This window comes from Chelonia mydas, chromosome 24, assembly GCF_015237465.2.
Source record: "Chelonia mydas isolate rCheMyd1 chromosome 24, rCheMyd1.pri.v2, whole genome shotgun sequence".
Classification (NCBI taxonomy): Eukaryota; Metazoa; Chordata; order Testudines; family Cheloniidae; genus Chelonia; species Chelonia mydas.
In genome coordinates, this window is record NC_051264.2 from 7,214,699 (window position 1) to 7,238,831 (window position 24,133).

The window sequence follows — 24,133 nt, forward strand, 5'->3', positions numbered from 1 at the left end:
CACATCTGTAACAGGTGGACAACACCTATTAACTCTTAACTAGCCATTGGTAAATGGAACCGTTTAACTAAAGTGCGACAAAGTTTAGGTAGAAATTTGAGCTTGACGCGCCAAATCATCTTTAGAAATAAATGTTGCTAATCTGGTTGGGTTTTAACCTAAATAGCCCCCAAGGGGTTTGGACCTTTCTCCTGGAGGCCCTAATGCAGGAAAGCACTCTGTAGTCAATGGGACTTAAGTTCTTGCTTCACTTTGAGCACGTTTAAGTGCTTTGCTGAATCAGGGCCTTGGGAGAGTACCTGCTCCTGATGACCTGTTGCCACAGTTGCAATCAGGGGATCCGCCATACTTTAAAAGAGGAGGGGCTAGGAATAGCGTGTTCTGTCTAAGGGGGTACGGAACATGCTACCTCCTAATCTATGACCCAAAATAGCCCTAGTCCATTGATCTTCAGGCCATGCTGGAAGGTGTGTCTATTTGCACATGCTGCTGCACAGAATGGAGTCTGAAGGTTAGTTCTGCAGAGGGAAGAGAGTTTTTGTGTTCTGCTGGCTGGCTGTCTAACTTGATTTTGTTTTTGTAATTTATGGCAGAGGCAGCTGGAGCCTTGATTAGATTTGCACAAAAGTAAAAAGAGGCTTTAAGTTATACATAATAAAAAATAGGCCCCGATCCCGCCATGGCTCAGAATGGGCAGACCTATATGTTGCTCATGGCAGGATCAGGCTAGCAGGTGATCTAGTGTTAATGAATTGAAGATCTTATTTATTCTTAGAACCTGCCCCTGCTAAAACCTCCCCAAAACGCCCCTTGCTTTTACTGGCTACTGGAATTTCTTCAAGCTCACTCATCCTTTTATTAGTAATGCCATAGAGCTGTTCGGGAAATGGTAAATATTTTCCACAAACATTTTTTGAATGAAACAAACCAAAAAAATTGTGCGTGCGGTTGTTTGGGCTTTTTGTGTGTGTGCGTGGTTTGGGGCTTGTTTTTTGTTGATGATATTTTATGGGTAGAACTTTTTTAATAGTAAACCAAAACAGTCATTTTTCAAAATCAAAGGGAGTTCTGACTCTTGATTTTTTTCCCTTGAAAAATCATAGAACTTTGAACAAAATGAAAGCTTCACGCACACACAAAAAGCCATTTTTTGGTTGCAAAAAGTTTAGTGGGAAAAATTGCCAGTCAGCTTGAATATGCCACAGAGCCATGTAGATGCCTGGTTAGTTTTTGATGTTACTTGATATGTAATCTTATACGAGAAATTTGGAGAAAACTGAAAGATTTGGGTGCCCAGTTGGATGAACCCTTTTGGCAGTATTGAAAATTTCAGCCCTGAAACTTAAAGAAACTCTGTTACTTTTAGATTGGCTAGATTTCAAATGAATAGTTATGAGTAATTTCCAGGATCTTACAGTGTTGCCAATTGATAATTTTTATCTTTTTTTTTTTTTTTTTTGTGATATTTGGTGTCTTTTCTTAATGTCACAGCTCCCTGGATGTGATTGTGTCAGAATCTCGTCTTTGGTATGAAGAAGAATTTAAAAAAAAAAAAGCATCTAGCCTCCATGATGGTGGAGAAACGCTTGAAAACATGGCTCCTAAAGATTCAAAAACCCGAAGGTGAATAAAAAGCACCGCCAAATGTATTATTTTTGAAAATCCCATGACTCCTATCAGACAATATTGTGTGATTTGGGGAAAGGGGGAACTCAGTCACACTTTTTGAATTCTTAGGGTTGACAGTACTGGTAGGGAACCCCTACCCCATATTCCCTGCTCATTTTTGTGATTTAATAACCACATTTCCCTTTTATTTTTTCTTTCTCTTACATTGCCGTGGAAGACCCACCAAGCAAGGAAATTGACTCAACAAGTGCTGTCCTGTCTTCTGAAGAGAGCTGCTGAAGATGCAAGAACTGCTGAGAGGGGAGCTACTTAAAGAAAAATGAGAGAGGTGGTTTATTTCTGTGTCTGGTTATTCACTATGGTGTGGGGCTTGGCATCTTTCTGTGCTTTGTTGTAGTTTTAAGTAGGTGTTAAAGTAGAGTGCAGCAGAATCGGTTGTAGCGTGTTCCATACGGCTGTTTCTGAACCCTGATTTTTCTTCTAAAGAATAAATACACAAAGTAAACTGGGAGGGAGGGGGTTCTCCCTCTCCTCTTTCCCCTCTATTGAATTAATCTTATAAGAACGGCCATATTGGGTCAGACCAAGGATCCATCTAGCCCAGTGTCCTGTCTTCCGACAGTGGCCAGTGCCAGGTGCCCCAGAGGGAATGAACAGAACAGGGGATCATCAAGTGATCCATCCCCTGTCGCCCTTTCCCAGCTTCTGGCAAACAGAGGCTAGGGACACCCTCCCTGCCCATCCTGGCTAATAGCCCTTGAGGGATCCTATCCTCCATAAATTTATCCAGTTCTTTTTTGAACCCTGTTAGTGTCTTGGCTTTCACAACATCCTCTGGCAAGGAGTTCCACAGGTTGATCTTTCTTGTTCTAACAACGCTAGGCCAAATATATGTTCCAACGTGGTGTGTTTTTTTTATGTTGGTTGTGCCCTTTCCACCGTTTTTTAAAGAGGGCAAATACGAGGAAGTAGAGGGATTGATTAGTGCTTATTACCTTCTTAGGACGCCAGAGGGAGCCGGGAACAGCGATTGGGTTGTCCGAGTGCAGTGTATGGATATGAACATGCCTATTGTCTCCTTTCTAGATTGCAAAGCAACCCCCCCGCGCCCCCCCCCCGGCACCCTGGGACCACGGGTGTGAGCCGGAGAGAGCGTTATTTGGGGAGTGACTCGAGTCCTGGGACTCGGAGCCGTTCCCCGGGTGAGTGCCCGCGGTCGGCGCGGCGCGGGAGGCGGGCGCGGGTCGCTCCACTGGGGCGGGGGGGGGGGGCCCGCGCCGGGGCGCAGACGCAAGCGGCCTGCGCGGCGCGCGGGCGCATCTCCGCCCCGGGAGCTGGCGTCGCCGCGCTGCTCTTGCAGGCGGGCCCGCTCGGGAAGCCCCGGCGCGAAGTGATTGGCCCCGAGGCGCAGCCAGCCCTCTGGGCCGGGGCGAGGGGGTGGGGTTATTGCTGCAGGAAGCCCGGCGGGGGCGGGCCGGGCCGAGCCGAGCTCCCAGCCGTGCAGAGCGCCGGGGGCCATGCGGCTCCTCTCGCCCTGGGGGAGGATCCTGGCCGGGAAGGGCCCCGGCTGGAGCCGCCGCTGGTACAAGGTCCGTCCGGCTTCGCATTGCAGCGTGCGACCGCCCTGCCGCCCCCCCCCGGGCCCATTTCTCTCTGCTGCGCCCGGCTTTGGCCCTTCGCGGGCTTTGGGGGCTCGCAGTGCCCGCGGGGCAGCCGGCTCGGGCTGGGGACTCGGCTCTGGGGCGGGCAGGGAAGGTGCCCCCGCCCCGGGGAGCTCCACGGGGCTAGGCCGAGCTGGCTGGGGTGTTTTTAGCTGCTTTTTGCTGCGGGGACCCCCCCGCAGGCGGGGCTGGCAGGGGGGTTGCCCGGGCCAGTGACCCGTGAGCGTGTTGTCCCCTTGGGAGGGTGCTCTGCATTGCAGAAGCCCTGATGCCCCACAGGTGCCCCCTATGGGACTGTGGGTATCTCAAGGGCACCAAGAGGCTCCAGCAGAGGTGGGGGCCCATGGTGCTCGGAGCTGTACAGGCTGCCCCGGCCCTGCAGTCCATCTCACCCCGCTCCCAAAGCACTATATTTAGTCCTGCCATGAGTGTAGGGGACTGGACCAGATGACCTCTCGAGATCCTTTCCAGTTCTGTGATTCAGTGCGCACCCTGCTCTCGCCACTAAACATTGTTCCTCCAACAGGAGCTGGGAGAGGAGCCCAGGAGTCCTGACTCCCAGTCCCCTCCCGCTCTACCCCCTCTATCTCGTTTCCTTGCCAGAGCTGGGAAGAGAGAACCCAGGAGTCCTGACTCCAATGCCCAGCCTCTATCCACTAGACTCCACTCCCATTATGAACTTCCTCCAGTCCCTCTGTGGCTCTCTTCCAGACAGGCGCTCTCTTACCCCACCTCGCTGAGCGGCTCTGTTTGTACGAGAAGCTAAAGGCTGCCTATGACGAGCGATGTGCAGACCGGGCGCAGAAGGCAGGTGGGCCAATCCAGATCTCCCTGCCCGATGGCCAACAGGTGGAAGGAGAGTCCCTAAGAACCACGCCGTATCACGTGGCGTCACAAATCGGGTACTGCGTGCCATTGCACATTTTCTCCCTATGAACAGTTGTCTGCTTTCAAAACCCTTTAAATCCCTGGGTTTGCATTGAGTCCATCGCCCCTAGGGGTCCGGTTTGGCTACGCTCGGCTGGGCTCTGGGCACCTGACTCCCTCCTTTGAACCCCCCCCCACACACCCCGAACGTTCCTGTAACTCTCACCTGCTCAGTGTGGCTCTGTCCCCCTCTAGTGATGGCTGGCCCACATGGAGCCTGCAACACCATGGCTAACGGAGCTGGGTCTTTGAGCTCCTGCTGTAGAGGCGGTTCGTGCTTTTAAAACCAGAGGGCCCAGGCGCCTGGGGCACAGCACGAGTGGCGGCCCATAAGCTGGGGGGACTTCCCCCGGCTGGGGTGAGTGTGCAGCCTTTGCCCCAGCAGCCCTCGCTAGGCGTGGGCAGAGCACCTCGCTGAGGACGAGGGGCTCGACGAGAAGTGGGTTTGCCTGCTGTAGCTGGCGGGTGTCCAGGCTGCAGAGCCCATCCTTGGAGCTGGTGCTAACCGGCTTCTTGCTGGCAGCCTCAGCAGAGAGGGTCCAGGTGTGAATGGGTCTTGGAGACATGATCCCTCTAGCTCAGGGCAGGGGGTGCTGGGGGAGAACTCTCTGCACAGTTGCCCGTATTCATCCTGGGCTGAAATTGGGCCAGAGACCTGGCTCCAGGGTCCCTTCCCCAGCACTAAAAAGAAAAGGAGGACTTGTGGCACCTTAGAGATTAACAAATTTATTAGAGCATAAGCTTTCGTGAGCTACTGACTGGCCGGTCACGTGTCCTGTATTGAAGTGTGTTCTGTTACCTCTCTCCTTCCCAGTCGGGGCCTGGCTGAGGGTGCGGTGGCCGCCAGGGTGAACGGGGCTCTGTACGACCTGGATCGCCCCCTAGAAAGCAACGCCACCTTGGAATTCTTGGGCTTTGATTCTCCAGAGGGGCAGGCGGTGAGTGATATCTGGCGCAGTGTTGTCCCCTTGGGACATAGCAGGAAGTCACCAGACAGACCTCGAAAAGTCGCTAAATGTAGCTGTTTAAGAGCTCAAAAGAGTCAAAAATGTCACTAAACAAAATTTCCAGGGAAGTCAACAGAGAATTAAATATACACACTCACGCGCGCATGCCCAGGCGAGTATAGTCTCAAAATCATTCACAAGCAGCTCAATAATGTTAATAAAACCCATTCCGTGCTCTTCTTAGTACGTTCTGATGGACACCAAGTCAATGTCATTACATCGCAACTGAGCATGTCCTCGGAAGAAATCGCATTGCAGGGCTGCTTGGGCTGAGATCACTATAATCAGCAGGCGAGGAAAAGAAGTTTGTGGAGGCTAATTAAATACGTCGCTAGGGCCAGGCGCCCTTTGGAGAGAGCAGCACATTAGCTGGGCTTGTTTTCACCCAAATGTTCTTTCTCGCTGCTCTGTAGTAAGTAGAACAGCCTGTGATGCAGGGGAAGATGGCTAATGAAGCGGGCAGGGCAGGGGAGGCAGGTTAGCCAGCGAGGAGAGCCGCACGGATGGAAGATGGGGTGGGATGAGACAGGGCCATGTGTCCCAATGGGGCCGGGGGCTCTGTGCTACAGGATGAAAGGTGGAGTTAGCTTGATTTTGACTCCCCTTTACTCCTTCCCCTGGCTTGGCCTGGGGTTAGCTACCCAGCTGTTCTCAGAAATCGAACTCTGGGAGCGGGGGGAAGGGGTCCGGCTAGTGGATTTTTGGTTTTAAATCTACTTCCTTGGCTCCCTGCAGCGTCGAGCTCAGCTCAGGCGAATGCCCTCCTCCCCCTAGCTCTGAGTCCTCCCTTTCACTAGCCTGTCAGCACAAATCCAGGCTGGCAAGAAAAGCCGAGGCTTGGCTGAAATTAACCAACCCCAGCCGACCTGGGCTGCAGTGGGGTGAGGATATTTTGCAGGTTTAGGTGTGGCCCAGTACTTAATTTGTGATGAAAGAGGTGCCAGGGCTCAGCTGCCCTTAGTCCCGGCAAGCCCCTGCACAAATTAAGCACTGCTGGGGTTATGACCTGCCAAATGTGTCCGACTGGTAGGAAGGACCCTCTGCTTTGGGGCTAATGAATATTTCCCCTTTAATCATGTGTGTTGCGTTTATAAACCTATGCCACGATATCGCAACTGGGGGTGGGTGGGTTGGGTGTTTGGGGTTTTTTGTGCTTTTAATTACAACATTTTGATCCAGAGGGAAAGTGGAGGAGGATTTACAGACCCCAGCCGTATGGACTTTGCTGTTTGTCTAATTGAGAGTCCAATTTTCACCCGTTTAAGGGGGCCTGCCTGCGATGGTAGACTCTCACCTGGCCCTGATTAAATGCTCTGCGCCTCTCCAAGCCTATTCAGCAGAGAGCTTAAGGTTTGTACGTGAGCTAGTGGCCCTCTGCTCTTTGGTAAGGGCGCTCTGTACACTGCAGCCCAGGTCGGTGAATTTCAGCCCAGCCTCAGCCTTTCTTGCCAGCCTGGATTTGTGCCAACAGGTTAGTGAAAGGGGGGACTCAGAGCTAGGGGGAGGAGGGCATTCGCCTGAGCTGAGCTCGGCACTGCAGGGAGCCAAGAAAGTAGATTTAAAATAAAAAATCCACTAGCCGGACCCCTTCCCCCTGCTCCCACAGTTCGATTTCTGAAAACAGCTGGGTAGCTAACCCCAGGCCAAGCCAGGGGAAGGAGTAAAGGGGAGTCAAAATCAAGCTAACTCCATCTTTCATCCTGTAGTAAGGGCTTTGTTCCTGGAGGCACGGTGCCCCCTGCCCCATTGGGACACATGGCCCTGTCTCATCCCACCCCACCTTCCATCCGTGCGGCTCTCCTCGCTGGCTAACCTGCCCGCTTCATTAGCCATCTTTCCCTGCATCACAGGCTGTTCTACTTACTACAGAGCAGCGAGAAAGAACATTTGGGTGAAAACAAGCCCAGCTAATGTGCTGCTCTCTCCAAAGGGCGCCTGGCCCTAGCGACGTATTTAATTAGCCTCCACAAACTTCTTTTCCTCGCCTGCTGATTATAGTGATCTCAGCCCAAGCAGCCCTGCAATGCGATTTCTTCCGAGGACATGCTCAGTTGCGATGTAATGACATTGACTTGGTGTCCAGCAGAACGTAGTAAGAAGAGCACGGAATGGATTTTATTAACACTGTCGAGCTGCTGGTGACTATACATGTTGGTGACGTCTTCCTCTGAATGTCCCTGTAATTGGCAGTAAAAGTTGCTCCATTTGTCACTGGTCACTTTGACACTTATTTTCTCACTAGGGAAACCAAAAAGTCGCTAAATCTAGTGATAAAGTAGCTAAGTTGGCATTCAGTTGTGGGGAAGGAGCCCTCTGGTGGTAGGAAAAGGGAGCCAGGACAGTGGATAATCTGGGCCGTTTCTGTGGCTTCTAGAATCTGTCCCTTTAGTGCCATGGTTCTCAACCTTTCCAGCCTACTGTACCCCTTTCAAGAGTCTCCTTTGTCTTGCATACCCCCAAGTTTCACCTCACCTAAAAACTATTTGCTTCCAAAATCAGACCGAAAAATACAAAAGTGTCACATCACACAGTTACTGACAAATTGCTGACTTTCATCATTGTTATCATGTAATTATAAAATAAAATTAATTGAAATATAAATACTGCCCTTCCGTGTCAGTGGATAACAGATAGAGTGGTATAAACAAGTCATTGTATCAGAGTAGCAGCCGTGTTAGCCTATATTTGCAAAAAGAAAAGGAGGACTTGTGGCACCTTAGAGACTCACAAATTTATTTGAGCATAAGCTTCACTTATGAAGTGAGCTGTAGCTTACAAAAGCTTATGCTCAGTTAAATTTGTTAGTCTCTAAAGTGCCACAAGTCCTCCTTTTCTTTAAATCATTGTATGAAATTTTAGCTTGTACTGACTTGGCTAGGGCTTTTTATGTAGCCTGTTGTAAAACTAGGCAAATATCAAGGTGAGTTGATGTACCCCCTGAAAGACCTCTGCGTACCCGCAGGGGTACATGTCCCCCTGGTTGAGAACTACTGCTTTAATGCACCTGCTGGAGTGTAGGGGTCACCAAGGAAGCGGGGTTTGATCAGTGTTCTTTTTAACTGTCCTTCGTAAAAGCATCTCTCCTGACTATGCTCTAAAATAGTGGTTCCCAAACTTGGTTTGCGGCTTGTTCAGGGCAAGCTCCTGGCAGGCCGCGAGACGCTTTGTTTACCTGCCGCGTCCGCAGGTTCGGCCGCTCGCAGCTCCCAGTGGCCGTGGTTCGCTGTTCCTGACCAATGGGAGCTGCGGGAAGCGGTGGCCCAGCTGGGCCACCATCTTACACTCTTAATCCTCTGCAATTGCAATGCATGTCATTGAGATGCTGGACTAGCCAGTGGCTCCTGCACTTGGGTATCTGACTGGCACAAACTGCACTGGCAAAAGCACAGATGCAAAAGGCTGAAAAATTAGCCGCTCAAGTTTTGGTTGACAGGAGTCGGCCAGGCCAGGGACAAGGGCAAGGAATTAGGCAGAGAGGAAAAGCAAATAGTGGCTAAAGCTAGCCAAAAGGGAGAAGGAACAGCGTGTATAATGAGTATAATAGTCCCTAGCTCTCAAAATGCTTTACAAATGTGAGCAGTATCTTTGTCCCCATTTTACAGATGGGGAAACCGAGGCACAGAGCAACTGAAGTGACTTTCCCAATATTACACAGCAGTAGAGGTGGGAATAGAGGCCACGAGTCTTCAGTCTGCAGTCTAGTGCTCTATCCACTAGATAACACTGCCTCCTGGGAACAGGCAGGCCCCCTAAAGACAGCTAACGAGGGACTTGGGCTCCCTCTCTGAACAATCAGGCACCCCATATGTGAGAGGCTGCAGGGTGTCTCCGTTAAGCCAGTACTCTGAGTCATCACTGGAGCTGGGATCCCAATGGGCCGGAGCTGTGTGGGGTGCGGCAGGCCTTCCACGTGACCCCAGGTCTCTTTCCTCCCCAGGTTTTCTGGCACTCCAGCGCCCACGTCCTTGGAGCAGCAGCAGAGCGAGTCTACGGAGCCCTGCTGTGTCACGGGCCCAGCACAGAAAGTGGCTTCTTCTATGACATGTATCTGGCTGGCCGGTAAGAGGGGCCGGGGAAGCCTAGCTGGGCATCCCAGCAGAAGGCCTGTTGGCATCTGGATAGCGTCATATTGTATTTTCATTAAGACACAGTTAAGAATCATCCAGTTGGGTCACTATAGATACATACTCAGGATTTCTATATTACATTTTAAAACTGAGCTGTTTCCAGAGCTAAAACAGGATTTTAGATCAGTCATTTGTAAATGCAAGTTCAATTTTTAAATTTGTTTTTAGTCTTTCCATCTTTAATACCTTGAACTGGAGTGTGTTTTCATTTGTGCTGGAGAAATATAAAATGCACTGTATAAATAGATAACAATATTTAAGACTTTATTTCTAATTGCTGAGTAGCTTAATAGGAAAAGAAAGCACACCACCATTGGAAAAAGGTGATAACATTTGTATCTACTGGAAATACACCTTAAGGTGTCTTAGAGCTGATAGGAAACAAACAAAAGGAAGTATTTCTTCACGCAACGCACAGTCAATCTGTGTAACTCATTGCCGGGGGATGCTGCGAATGTCAAAACTTGAAAACCTCCATTGTCCCTATCACCACACAGCCATGAATGGATTTAGCCTAGGAGGCAGGGAAGTATTAGCCCCATTTTGAAGGTGGGATCTAGGGCACCCAGAGGTGAAGTGACTTTCCCGAGGCTAAGCAAAGAGTCTGGCAGAGCAGAGAATCAAACCCAGAACACCTGAGCCCCAGGCCTGTGCCTGAACCATTAGGCAACCCTTCCTACCCTGAGGAGGGGGAACCTCCGCTGCTGCTTTGAGTGAGGGGGTGGGGGCAGAAGCTAGATAGTCACCAGGAGGGGGGAGCGGGGAGTGGGGGCAGGGCCTCGGGGGAGTGGGGGCAGGGCTGTGTGGGGCCCCCACTGACAAAATCCAAAAGTCAGTGCCCATGATCTCACCTCATCCATTCCCTGCCATAGCAGGGGCCTCTGGTGCACCTGCCCCTTCTGTTCTCTCCCTGTGACTCAGCTGAGTCTCCTGTGGACTGAAACGCTTGAGCCGGGCTCGGTTCAGGGGCGTGCGGGTGGGTTCTCTGGCTGGTGCCGTGCCGATCAGACGAGGTGATCTGAGTAGAGATGGAAAGTATTAAACGGTTAACGGACGAGTACTAGTCTTACCATTAATATATTGCAGTTCACGTTTAAGACAGATTGGCTAAATCAGGTGCTGCCCGGCTGCCCCCGCCTCCAGCGGCTGCTGCTCCGGGCAGCAGGTGCCTGGGGGAGGTGGTGGTGGTCGCTGCTGGGACGCGTGCCAGGCAGCACATCCCCAGCCAGGCAGGGGGGAGCCGCAGCCGGGGTGCTCCTGCCCTAGTCGAGTCTGCTCCAGTTGCTGATGGGCCCCCAAATCCCTGCTGCCTTCCCCGCGCTCGGCAGCGGCTGCTGCCCACAGTGGGCTCATTGCGCTGGGCACTGCAGACCAAAGTGGGCTGGGAAGCGTGAGACTGGGCAGAAGAGCCTGCTGCATGTGCGCCCCCCTTCCCCCCACCCCCCGCGCCCACCTGCCCCCTCTCCCCCGCCTCTGCCCTGGCTCCTGGGACCTCACGCGCACACACCATGCGCGTGCAACCAGGCTTCTCGGTTTCAGACGGCGCTGTGCCCCCTTCTGCTGGCTGAACTGGTTAACAATTAAATGGTTAACCAATATCATTTGAATAGTTTAAACGGGTACTTTTTTTAAACAATATTTACATCCCTAGATCTAATGGTCCCATCTGGCCTTAAACTCTATGACACTGAGTTGCAGTTGTCACGTGGGCTTGTTTGTTTTCCCTTCCACTAGGTGGCATCCTGGGATAAACTAGCATGAAATGCTCCACACCACGAGGCTGCATCCGCAGCACCGTGCCTGCCTCTGCTTCCCTGGAGCCCCGGGTGTTATGCCAATGTCTGGCCTTTGCCAAGCTTTGTCCCTGGGTCCTTTCCTGCAGCAGTTAGTGTTGACTTGGCAGTGCATGGGGAATAGGTGCAAACATGGGGGTGAAGACGCATTGCTAAGGACGCTCGCTCAGGCTGGCCACCTGCCGGGATCTGCAGTCCCGGCTCAATTCTTCTGTAACCGGGGCTTTAAAAATGTCTCTCGCTCTCTGCAGAACCGTGCTGGGTAGCGAGCTCCCAGCCTTGGAGGAGGCATGCAAGTCCATCGTCCGAGAGAAGCATCCCTTCGAGAGGTTGGAAGTGTCCCGAGAGGACCTGCTGGAGCTATTTAAGGTGGACAGATGTGTTTGTATATTTCATTGCTCTTAGAAACCCCCTCCCTCCAGGGCCTCAGGATCAGCTTCCGGGCAGAAGTGGGAGTAACACAGAACCCTGGGGCCAAGTAAACAGTTGTGCAAATAATGTCCCTGACTAGGTCCTGCAGGAGTCCCAGCGGCCCCTGTGAGAAGTGATGGGAGCCTCCTATCCCTTGGGACTAGACAATCCTTGAGGGGGCCATTTAGGGATCTGGGGCAAAAATTGGGGATTGGTCCGGCTTTGAGCAGCGGGTTGGACTAGATGATCTGCTGAGGTCCCTTCCAACCCTGAGATTCTGTGATTCATACTTCCACAAAGCCCTGGCGAATGCCTGGCCAGGAAGGTGCCGTCCTTAGTCCCCTGGGATAGGTCTTTCGCCTCTGGGGTACACAGGGAGGCTTGCTTGGTTTCCAGAGCTGCCCTATGAGCTGGCCAGGGGCTAATAACCTGCCTTTCTACTGCCTGCACTCACTCAGCTCAGGGTACGTCTGTCATCTTCCCCAGCCTTCTCAATCCAACCAGCTCCGCCCTCTTTCAAGAGCTGGTGTTATCTGTATATCTAACCTGTCTGGGACTGCAGTGTCTGAGCACCTCGCCATCTTCTCTACCCAGGGCAATGCTATCCCCATTTTACTGGTGGGGAAACTGAGGCATGGAGACTGAGGCCTAGATTTTTAACGGTATTTGGGCACTTAACTGCCACTGAAATCAGCCGGAGTTAGGAACCAAAAAGACCTTTAAAATCTGGCCACAAGTGACTTGCCTGAGGTCACCCAGGGAGTCTGTGGCGGAGGAAGTGATCCCGAGTTCCAGGCTAGCACTCTAACCACTGGGCCATCCTGCCTCTAACTCCCATGTCTAGCACCGCATGCCTGCCTGGCACACCACGTAGCGAGTGAAGAGCCAGTCTCTGTCCTCAGGTGCGTGCTGGCTGCATTGATGGGCCCAGCAGCTTGCTGGGGGGAGATGGCGGGAGGGATGTGCATGCTAGAATTGTGGGCTTCTGTAAGTGGCATTTAGATTGGAAGCTCTTTGGGGCAGGTGCTGTCTGATAGTCTCTCTGTACAGTGCCTGGTGCGAGAGGGCCCCATTCTTGTTTGGCCCTTGGGCACTGTCATAACGAACATGAATAGCAACGGCTCAGAGTAGATTAGCTGCTAGTTATCTGTGGGCTGTATCATTATCGCTGGCCCTACACTCTCCTCTCTTCCTTTCCCCAGTACAACAAGTTTAAGCTGCAGGTGATTGAGGCGAAAGTGACATCACCGGCTGCTACGGTGTACAGGTGAGCAAGGGCCCCGCAGTCCGTGCGACTGCCCCTGCGCACCCAGGAGTGCTGGGCAGGGTGAGATCTGTGACCCCGTTCCTCCAGACTCGCAGTCCTGGGGCAAAAGTGCCCTGTCCCCCAGGCCGTGCCCCGGTGCTTAACATGGCCAGGAAAAAGTGTGTGTCTGTCTGAATCCTGCTTCATACACACAACTGGCCATGCTGTGTCCCCGCTGATTACACGACGGTCAGTCAGGCTTTCGTGCACGGAACTCTTTACACTGATTTCCGGTGGTGGGTTTCGAACGAGCTGCCCTGCAGCAGTACTTCCACCGCGGCGCTAGCCAGGGTGGATTGTTTTGTCACGTTCACCTACCATCCTTGGCCACCAGTAGTGATTGTCCAACATAACTTAACAAACCAACTTCCAGTCCCCCCTGGAAAGGGGAGATGGCGCTTGTCGGGTGCCCCTCGGCCCCCCAGCTCCATTGAACACTTACTTTTCCCCTGCTGCATCTGTGACCCTTCGCAGCTCCACCCTCTTTAAGCACGGCCACGCCCTGATGCTTCTCTGTAGTTGACTTGTGGTCAGGCCCAGATCTATGTGCCTCTCTCAACCCGGTGGCACCGTGACTTCCTGGTACCCACTGCGTGGCTGGGAAAAACTCACCGCTGGCTGCTACAGGCGTTCCCCGTGAAAGGCATAGGCAGGGGCCAGGGCCGGGGGGGACCGTCGCTGCTGGAAAGTGAGAATGTTGCGGGGGCTTGGGCCCCGCCTCTGTGGGCTGGGCTGTGGGTCCAGGTGCCATGATGGGAGGGAGTGCGACAGAACGGGCACGAAGTGCTAGGGGCCTGATCCTGCCCTCGTGCCCGATTGCACAGCTGGGTGGGAGCGGTAGGTGTGAATCCACTCCCAGACGTTGGCCCAGGTTCTGATCCTGCACCCATGGGGGTGACGCCCGAGTGCCTTTCATGTGAGCCGGTTGCATTGTAGGAGTGCCTAAGAGCCCAAGGCACGGACCATGACCCCGTTGCGCTAGGTGCTGTACAAGTGGAGCTAACACACTAGGTCATCGGCCCCTTCTGACCACTTGGGGCGTCCTCTGACTTCCCCCTCTGCTCTCTCATTCCAGCCCAGCATTTCTCACCCCACCCCTAGACCCCTGTCGTTTGCTCCGGGGTCTCTGTCTGTGCTCTGAACCCCTATCTCCTTTCCTTTCCCCAGGTGCGGGGGGTTAATCGATCTTTGCCGAGGTCCCCACATCAGGCACACGGGGAAGATCCGAGCGCTGAAGATCCTGAAGGTCAGTGCTAACCCCAGCCAAGCTCAGCTGCTGGCACCAGTGGGAGGGAGCGTGGCGTGCTGGGGGTATCGCTCTGCCCCTGGGCAAGCTGCATGAATTTAGGGTAGTCAGTGCCTTCGTTTTCCCCCACCTGTAAAAATCCCAGCAGGAGGGTGGAGCCCTTTGATATGAAATGCCTGATATGATCTTGCTTTGCACTGAACACTAGCTGTGTTTTGTCAGAGGATCTTCAAGTGCTTTAGAAAAGGAGTAAGTACCATCCCTGTTTTACAGGTGGGGAAATAGAGGCACAGAGCAGGGGCGTAGCTGCCCAAGGTCGCCCAGTGAGTCCGTTTCAGGTTCTCTTCCTGACTCTGGCACCTGGTGTTTTATACCAAGCCCATCACCATAGCACCTAACCCAGGAGTCCTGACTCCCAGCCCTAACCACTGGACCATGCTGTTCCGAGAGAAGCATAAGCTTTTGCCTTTCTGTTGGAGGAGTAGGCAGTAGAACTGTGTGTTGATCCCAGATTACCCTGTCCCAGCCAGTGTGGAGCTCAGCCCTCTCTTCCTTCAACACCTGCCTGTGGTGTTAGCTCTCTTTCCCACTTCTCAACAGAGCTCCTCCGCCTTCTGGAAAGGAGACCCCGCTCTGGAGTCTCTGCAGCGGGTGTACGGGATCTCCTTCCCCAGCCCCGTACGGCTGGAGGAGTGGGAGCAGCTCCAGGAGGAGGCAGCTAGCCGGGACCACCGGAGGATTGGCAAGGTAGGAGCCGGCGTGATCACCCACGGGCAGGGTTGTTGCAGCAACGTCTGTGTCTGTACAGCCCAACCGGCTGGCTCAACTGTCCCCAGTTCTGATCAGGGAAGGGATAAAGGGCATGGAAGCGTTGGAGACGAAGGCCTGGAGCCATCAGTACCTGCCCTGCTGATTGGAGGCCCCTTGGGTAGGAGAGGTGCCCTGCAAGACCCAGCTCCCTTCGGAGCTTGGGCACGGGCAAGCCGTTGTCTTCCGTTGCCGTGCCATGTCTCTCCTGCCTTAACAAAGTCCGCATCTCTGTCTCCATCTTATGGGTCCCAGAAGAGGCTTCTGAACCTGCTGCTGTTTCCAGCTGCCGGGCTTAGCCCTTAGGACCCTGGGTCCAGCCCCCATGTAGGGGGTCATCGTGCGTAGACACTCTGTCTCCTCGGAGTGGCGTCCAGGGGACCTTCTCTTATTTCCTCCCCAGGAGCAGGAATTGTTTTTCTTCCATGAGCTGAGTCCTGGAAGCTGCTTTTTCCTGCCTAGAGGAACTCACATCTACAACACCCTGATAGACTTCATCAAGGTACGGGCAGCCGTCACGTCGGGGTTCGCTTGGTCACGCCTCGGCGCAGGGGTTGGACGTGGTGACTTTGCGAGGTCCCTTCCAGCCCTGCATTTCTGTGGTGCTGTGATTCCTTCTCCGTGTGATGTCCTGTAGATCTTCCTGTCCCAAACACCTCAGTGCAGCTGTGACCATTAGCCCAGGCTCTGGGAGCAGACTCACACCACCAGGTCCCAACACAGTCATTGTATGTGGCGCTCCAGCACTGGCTCCCTGATCAGCACGACCAGAGGTGTTTTAACCTGGCTCTGCTATGGATTTCCTTGGGGAGAGGGAGGAGTGCATGGCCCGAGCCACACGGGTCAGGGAACTGTGCTAGAGGCCGGCCAGGAGCGTGGCTGCCCCTACCTAGCTGGGTGAGGTTGGGTCTCCAATTCGCAGTGAGGTAGGTTCATACGTTATCTTGGAGGCGTCTGTCTCTGGGTCCCAGTTGCACAGGCTTCCTAGGGGTGTCTGCACCCTGCTCCCATCTGGAAAAAACATGCTGGAAAAAAACATCGGGCCTGTCTATCATAGGTCCTTATCTAGCACCAGCGCTGTAGTGTCTGAGCACTGTAGACCAGTTAATGTATTTATCGTCATCCATCCCTGTGAGGCAGGGCAGTGCTATTATTCCATTGTACAGATGGGGAAACTGAGGCACAGAGAAGCTAAGTGCCTTGTCCGTGGTCACACCAGGAGTTGGTGGCAGAGCAGAAATTGAACCCCAGGTTTCCCATTTCCAAGGCTGGTGCCCTAACCCCTGGGCCACCCTTCCTCTCCTTCCCTACCTAGCCACAAAGAAAAAGCGGGGGACATGGCTCCCAATAAAACTATGAGCAAACTCCGCTCCCCAGTGGGGAACCCGTGGGATACAGACAGGTGCATAGACATCCCCTCACAGGACGCACCAGCTCCTGGTGTGAGCGACACGTTGTTCCCAAGAGGCTGTGCAATCTAGCCCATTGGACTGGGGCTGTGAGTAGAAGCCACAAGTTCCTGGGGGACTTGTTGTAGGTAAGGCTAAGCTCCTACACCCTAGATGTTCCCAGGATGCTCTTCTCCTGCATACATAGAACCGAGTCTTTTAGGGCATCCTCGAGGCTGTTCATAGCTTATGGGGACGGGGTGGAAAGTCAGGCCATTTCCGCATGGAGACTTTCTAGCTGGATCTTTGCTTGTATCCCGCTGTGCTGTGAATTATCCAGTGAGTGCAACAGCTCGCTCTCCGGGAGCACAAAAAATGTCTGGTGCTTCTTTGGGAAATGTTCCTGGACTGGAGATATGTAGGGCAGCTACCTGGGCTTCTGTGCTTGTGCTGATCTGGCATTACAACGTAGGGCAAGAATCAAGATCGATGCTTTTTCCTCGGGCTGCCGTACAGCCACTGCGTAGGTGGACTACTGTGATCTAGGACGCTGATTGTGAGTCAGCAAAAATGGGGGGTGTGTGTGTGTGTGCGTGCCCACAAGCAACTGAAGCTGCAACAGTTCTTACCTTACTGTAACTGTGGTACTTGGCGATGTGTTGTCCATGTGTACTCCACGATCCTTCCCCACTACTACGGAGTCTGCTTTCAGATGGATTCTGTATTAGCAAAGGATACCTAAGCGGTGGTTGGGGTCCCCCCCATGTCCTCAGTTGGAAGCATGAGAACATTTGGGCTACAGGCACAGCCCCCAAAAGACACTGCTGGCTGAACAAATCTGAACTGGAGTGTACTGGGTATATGTGTACCAAGGGTGGAATGTGTGTCTGTCTATTTATATGTCTGTCTGTGTCTGTGTGTCTGTCTCTCTCTCGCTCGCACTCTCTCTCTATATACATACACACACCCCAAAGAACCAAAGTAAGTACTCATTTATTGTAATCCCACTTCTCCCACCATCATTCTCTGTGACCCTTAGGCAAGTCATTTCTACTTCTTTACCTTAGTATCCCCCAGGAAAGGAGGATGGGGCTGTGAGTGAGGGCCGTGCTTGGAAGATGTGAAGCCCTGTGTGGTTGCTAAGTAGCATTCTCACTGTAAAGGGCCCAGTGTCTCTCAGGTCTGTGTTTTCTGCCCCCGCTGCAGAGCGAGTATCGGAAACGTGGGTTCTCGGAGGTGGTCACCCCTAACATCTATAATGCCAAGCTGTGGGAGCTGTCTGGCCACTGGCAGCACTATAGCGACCACATGTTCTGCTTCCCGGTCGAGAATGAGACCTTCGCCCTCAAGCCAATGAACTGCCCTGGTCACTGGTGAGCGAGGCACCCAGGGTCTGCTGCAGGCTGGCTGTTCGACTGTTCCCAGCTCTGGAAGGGGAGTGGAGTCTAGTGGGTAGAGCGGGGGGCGGGTGCTGGGAGTCAGGACTCCTGGGTTCTATTCCCAGCTCTGGGAGAGGAGGGGAGGGGGTGTCTAGTGGGTAGAGCGGGGAGGTGCTGGGAGTCAGGACTCCTGGGTTCTATTCCCAGCGAGGGGAGGGGAGGGGAGGGGGCGTCTAGTGGGTAGACCAGGGGATGCTGGGAGTCAGGACTCCTGGGTTCTATTCCCAGCTCTGGGAGGGGAGGGGAGGGGGCGTCTAGTGGGTAGAGCGGGGAGGTGCTGGGAGTCAGGACTCCTGGGTTCTATTCCCAGCTCGGGGAGGGGAGGGGAGGGGGCGTCTAGTGGGTAGACCGGGGGATGCTGGGAGTCAGGACTCCTGGGTTCTATTCCCAGCTCTGGGAGGGGAGTAGGGTCTAATGGGTAGAGCGGGGCTGACTGGGGAGCGTCCTGGGTTTTTGCTTAGCACTGTAAAATAGTTGCCTATGGTTAAAATCTCAGGCACAAAATCATAACGCCATTCGGATGGGAGTGGGAGGTGGTGATACTTCTTAAAAACATGTATTTCAAATAAATCCGCAGCCTGCTAGCCCTGGGGTCTAGACCAGAGATCCAGTTTGGAGTCACACTGATGCCCAAGAGCCCCTGTTCAGCGTGGGCAGCACCAGGAGGGACCCCTCTTGCAGCTCTGTCTCCATAGCACGTGTAGGCCTTGGCCTCTTCATCCAGGCTGCCATGGAGGTGTCCAGTGGCGGTGTCCCGTGTAGCCCTGGCAGCTCTCTCCCCTCTGAAGCCCCTGACTGGCTGCTGGGCGGGAGGGACCCTCTTCCCACCGGGGTCCTGGCTCTCCTGCCAGAGAAGCAGCTGCAGGGGCTAGATCGAGGGCAGTCCAGCAGCTCCCTTCCCTGTTAGAGAGTCCTCGATGCACTTCTCAGCGGGGCTGGGGCGGGCTCTGATTTCCCTCCTTCCGTCATTCTGCCCCACCAGCCTGATGTTCGCTCACCGGCCCCGCTCCTGGCGGGAGCTGCCCCTCCGCCTGGCCGACTTCGGGGTGCTGCACCGGAACGAGTCCTCGGGGACCCTGACCGGCCTGACCCGGGTGCGGCGTTTCCAGCAGGACGACGCTCACATCTTCTGCACCCTGGGCCAGGTGAGTGTGTGGAGCCAGGTACCCCAAGGGGGGGGGCGGTAATTATCAAACCATCCTTCCCTACACGCCCTCCAGTGGCATCCTGGGATTGCCATCTCCTTGGGGATGGGCGCTGCCCTCCGTCCCGCCAAGCTCCTTGTGTGGTGTGTTCCTTTCCCAGCTGGAAGGCGAGATCGGCGGATGCCTGGATTTCCTGCAGGCCGTGTACTCTGTCTTCGGCTTCTCCTTCCGCTTCTACCTCTCCACGCGCCCGGAAGGGTTCATGGGGGACGCTCATGTGTGGGAGCAGGCTGAGCAGGTGGGAAACACGACCCCCTTTCCAGTGAACGCAGCTTGTGTCTAGCACTGCCCCGTGCACCTCCCACACCCTGAGACATGGGTGTCCCATGCTGAGCGGGGTCAATCGCTGTCCACCCCTTGCTCGGGGTTTTAGAGCCCGAGTGTCCTGGTGAAATTCCAGCCTGCATTCTGGCACTCTGAACTGAGTGCTAAGCAGAAGGGCGGTCTTGTGGTTAAGACTCTGGACTGGGATTCAGGAGACCTGGGCTCAATTCCCAGCTCTGCGACTGACTTTCCCTTGTGACCTTGGGCAAGTTACGTCATCTCTGTGTGCCTCAGTTTCCCCTTTGTCTGTAAAATGGGGATAACAGCACTTCCTTTGTCTGCCTGGGCTATTTACGTTCTAAATAGAGACTCTCTTGCTCTGGGTCAGCATCGCGCCTGGCACGGTGGGGGCCCTGGGCTTGGCTAGGCATCTGGCATGACGGGGCCCCTATCTCAGCCAGGGCCTGTGCTATGCCCAGCGCAGCAGGGGCCCTGATTTCGGCTGGAATCTCTAAGCACTGCTGTAACAAATGGCTTTGCCCGCGGTGTTTGCTTCCCCTCCCCAGGTTGCTGGTGCACCGTGGTGGTGGCTGTTGCAGGTGGCGAGAGGCTGATGTGGTTGGGTCTGAGTGATTTTCTGTGGCACAGAGCAGCACTTGGGGGAGTTGCCTGGCACAGACCCTTGTGGTTGGGTCCGCATGCCACCTCTCGTAGTGTAGCAGCATTGAATAGACCTGTCTGCTACAGCATCATCCACCAAGGCAGGGTCCACTTACCGTGCAGAAGGTGCTGCTCACGTGGCAGTCACAGCTGGTTGGCAGGGTAGATGCTGGTGGCTTCTTGTCTCCTGCAGTGACTTTCAATATTGAATCAACCCTGTGACTAGCTGGCAGTGACTATGTATCCAGGAGCGACCTGGGGCAAAAGGCATCTACTGATCTAACGCCTTTGTCTTCCAGCAACTGGAGAAAAGCCTCAATGATTTTGGGCAGCCTTGGGAGCTCAGTCCAGGCGACGGAGCATTTTATGGGCCAAAGGTTCGTGATCGCTTGATCCACCGTCCGTGGTTGCAGCCAGGACTCCTGGGTCCCGAGCCTGTCACCAACTTGCTTTGCCTTCTTGGGCGAGTCGTGTCCCTGCTTTCTGCCTCAGTTTCCCCACTTACAGCACGAGAGTAATGATTTGGATGTGAAGAGCAGGAGGGGCCATTTTGATTCTCTAGTCTGACTTCCTGCCTAGCACAGGCCAGAGAACTCGCCCAGTGATTCCTGCATCAACCCCAACGCTTGTGGTTGAGCTAAAGCATTGGTGATCTTTGCCTTCCGTTGTGAGGCACAGAGATCTGGGGATGGAAAGCACTGGGACTAGCTCGGCACAATTGTTTTATGAAGCTGCACGTGTCTTAAAACAGACGGGCTCTAATTTTGATTAATTTACAAAACAGCTCAAATCAGTAGAAGCTAATGGAGGGCCTGGAATTGGACCCTATCTTGTTTATGCGTATCCCCTCCCACCTCAAGTTTTAAAGGATCAGCAAATTGTGTGGGATTTAATCAGGGATGACTAAGGGCTTGGTCCTGCAAAACACTGACACACGTGAGTAACTTTACTCATGCGATCGGTGTGATTAGCTTGTGAGCTGTCCGAGTAACTCACCTGTGCAGGAATCTATTGGGCCCTTGGGCTGGGTCTACTCACGGGAGTAGTTATCTATGGAATGTGCAAGGAGCTGCAGGATTGGGCCCCATGAGTCTTTGCAAACATGGCTCTCGAATGTCTAGTGTCGCAGGGTACAGGTGTCCTAACAAATGGTCAGCCATGTGCTCGGTGTTTCCTGGGACTTAATCGGCAGCTGGAGCTGAGACTGTAGCCTGGGGTTTTTGTCTAGGCTTATCCCTGCTGGTCAGGAAAGTCCGTCCGTTCCCCCCCCTCCCAGATCATTGCTGCGGCTATAGCCATAAATAGCATGGAGGGGATAAAGTGTAATGACCTTTTTCCTGCACTGATAAGCGGAGTTGTATCGCCATGGAGACAGGGTTCTGTTTAAAGTGCTGTCCCCACTATGCAAGGTTCCTTGAGGAACCAAAACTCTGAATCTGTTGGGAAATAGGTGACTCACCCACGTCCACGTGCTGTTTCAGATCGACATTCAGATCAAGGACGCCCTGGGCCGATACCATCAATGTGCCACCATTCAGCTGGACTTCCAAATGCCCATGAGGTTCGACCTGACGTACATCAGGTATAGCAAGATCTATGGGATGCTTGTCTATACAAACCGTTCGTGTGCAGCGAGCTGGTGTGTAAACCTACCCGGTGCTAGCCTGCTGCTCGCTAGCCGTCCGTGTATACGGTGCCGCCGTGCACTAAAAAGTTTCCTAGTGCGCTTTGACCTACCCACCTTTCCAAGCAGGGTATGTCAAAGGACAGTAGGAAACTTCTCACGCACAGTAGCGGGGCTACATGGACGCTTAGCGCACTGCGGACTAGCCCAAGGTAGATTTATGCTCCCAGTTTGCCGCAAGCTAAGTGTTGTGTAGACAAGCCCTTAAACCCAACATCCTGGCCAGTTAAGATCATGGTGTGGGGTAGCTTTTGAAAGGGTTGGGGTCTTGATGTAGCCCAGTGGGGAAGGTGTGTTGCGGCTCCCCCTCGGTGCCTGATCCCTAGAGGATACGAGTCTAGGGTGCCTTGGTTTGTCAGCTCAAGCAGCTCATGCTTTTAAGAACATAAGAACGGCCATACTGGGTCAGACCAATGGTCCATCCTGCCCAGTGTCCTGTCTTCTGACAGCGGCCAGTGCCAGGTGCTTCAGAAGGAATGAAAAGAACAGGGCAATTATTGAGTGATCCATCTGCTGTTATCCTGTCCTAGCTTCCTGCAGTCAGAGGTTTAGGGACACCCAGAGCCTAGGGTTGCATCTGTGACCATCTTGGCTAATAGCCATTGGTGGACCTAGCCTCCAGGAACTTATCTAGTTCTTATATACTTTTGGCCTTCACAACATCCCCTGGCCATGACTTCCCCAAGTTGACTATGCTTTGTGTGAAGGAATACTTCCTTTTGTTTGTTTTAAACCTGCTGCCTGTTAATTTCATTTGATGACCCCTAGTTCCTGTGTTAGGAGAAGGAGTAAATAACACTTCCTTATTCACTTTCTCCACACCAGTCCTGATTTTATAGACCTCTATCATATCCCCCCTTAGTCATCTCTTTTCTAAGATGAATGTTCTCAGTCTTTCTTGACTGCTGCTGCACATGGAGTGGATATTTTCAGAAAACTAACCACAATGACTCCAAGATCTTTCTTGAGTGGTGACAGTTAATTTAGACACCATCAGTTTGTATGTAGAGTTGGGATTATGTTTCCCAATGTGCATTACTTTGCATTTATCAACATTTGAATTTCATCTGCTATTTTGTCGCCCAGGTTTGTGAGATCCTTTGTAACTCTTCAGTCTGCTTTGGACTTGCCTATCTTAAGTTCTTTTGTATAGTCTGCAAACGTTGCCACCTCACTGTTTACCCCTTCTTCCAGATCATTTATGAATATGTTGAATAGGACTGGTCCCAGTACAGATCCCTGGGGGACCCCACTATTTACTTCTCTCCACTGTAAAAACTGGCCCTTTATTCCTGCCCTTTGTTTCCTAATTTTTAACCATTTACTGATCCACGAGAGAACCCTTACCCCTTCACTCATGGGTACTTACTTTGCATCAGAGCCTTTGGTGAGGGACTCTGTCAAAGGCTTTCTGAACATCCAGAGGTCCCAGTTCAATCCCTGGTGTGTCAGCCAAGATCCCGGCCGTAGTGTTAGCAAAACATGCAATGAACTTTGGATTTCCCAGGAGCCTAAAGGAGATGAGAAGATATTTGTTGGGTTCCCAGTCTCCCTGAGCCCCCTTCAGCGCATCCAGCCTGACAGTTTTAATAACCACGAGTGGATGATACAACCCTAGTCCTGGCCAAATCTTGCCAATAGAAGATACATTCTGAATCCCCTCTGCATTTTCATCTGGTTTTGTTCTTAGAAACCTAGGACTGGAAGGCACCTTCTGGGTCATTAAATCCAGTCCCCTGCTGTCGCAGGCAACCTCCTCCTATCACCCCATTCACGAACAGGTCAAGCTCTAGCTTCCAACTAGTTAGGTCCTTTGTCCCCCCTGTCCCTGCCTCTTGTGGGAGACTGGTCCAGTTCCTCCCTCCTCTGAAGGTCAGAAACCTTCCTCTCATTTCCAGCTTCACTTTATTCCTGGCTAGTTTTGTCCCCATTCTGTCTTCGTTTCCCATCTTAACGTTCTGTTGCCATGCGCTGTTCAACAGCTGTCGTGTCCCGCCCCAGAGATGACCGCATTTCAGTGGCACATGAAGCGATCCCTGTATGGTGCACCGTAGGTATATAAAGCCAAGTGGATACGGTGCTGTGGGATCCTTGTGGTGAAGAGCACCCTATAAATATCGGTTTTCTCTTCCTGCAATTCCAGGCCCTTCCAAGCTAAAGAGGGGAACACGTCAGGGGTAGTTAGCAGAGAGGGGAAATCAGGCCATGGCGTTTTCATAAGCACTCAGTGTTGGCCTCACCCTGCTCCTGTTGATGTTAGTGACAAAATTCCTGCTGATGGCCCCAGGAGCAGAGCTCAGCCAGCATTAGGAATTTAGGAGAATCCCACCCCAGAAACCGTGAGCCCTTAACTGAAGATCTGACTGCACCTGGTACATTTTGCAAGAGCTGAAGCGTTAACCCTGGTCGTCTGGCCACGTCCCAGAAAAGCTGACGCATTAGACCTGCCTGAAAACTTCGTTTCACATTAGCTGGAAATTAATTCACTTCCTCTTTCGAATGAAGGACAAAACGATATTTGGCGAATTGTGGTGCAACGGTCTCGCCCTAGAGGTGGCTGCATTTCCGCGGTGGGCAAG

The 24,133-nt window shown here is 53.0% G+C and overlaps 1 protein-coding gene across 9 annotated transcripts in view; it reads left to right on the plus strand.

The window, feature by feature from the left end:
• The first annotated feature begins 1,846 nt into the window (after positions 1–1,846).
• The window catches only part of TARS2 (threonyl-tRNA synthetase 2, mitochondrial), a 41,873-nt gene continuing 19,586 nt past the window's right edge, over positions 1,847–24,133 (plus strand). For 3 of the 9 annotated variants that reach the window (XM_043535423.1, XM_043535422.1, XM_037883001.2), the window contains exons 1-14: positions 3,062–3,218; positions 4,002–4,192; positions 5,032–5,155; positions 9,162–9,283; positions 11,396–11,513; positions 12,758–12,822; positions 14,029–14,107; positions 14,708–14,854; positions 15,318–15,416; positions 17,509–17,675; positions 18,724–18,886; positions 19,047–19,184; positions 20,170–20,247; positions 21,352–21,452. In XM_043535423.1, coding sequence (XP_043391358.1) covers positions 3,147–3,218; positions 4,002–4,192; positions 5,032–5,155; positions 9,162–9,283; positions 11,396–11,513; positions 12,758–12,822; positions 14,029–14,107; positions 14,708–14,854; positions 15,318–15,416; positions 17,509–17,675; positions 18,724–18,886; positions 19,047–19,184; positions 20,170–20,247; positions 21,352–21,452 — 1,664 coding nt within the window. In that variant the 5' untranslated portion in view covers positions 3,062–3,146. Of the gene's footprint in view, positions 1,958–2,715; positions 2,832–2,915; positions 3,219–4,001; positions 4,193–5,031; positions 5,156–9,161; positions 9,284–11,395; positions 11,514–12,757; positions 12,823–14,028; positions 14,108–14,707; positions 14,855–15,317; positions 15,417–17,508; positions 17,676–18,723; positions 18,887–19,046; positions 19,185–20,169; positions 20,248–21,351; positions 21,453–23,697; positions 23,894–24,133 lie in introns of those variants that run through there. The other 6 variants (XM_037882999.1, XM_043535424.1, XM_037882996.2 and 3 more) reach the window with 6 other exon arrangements.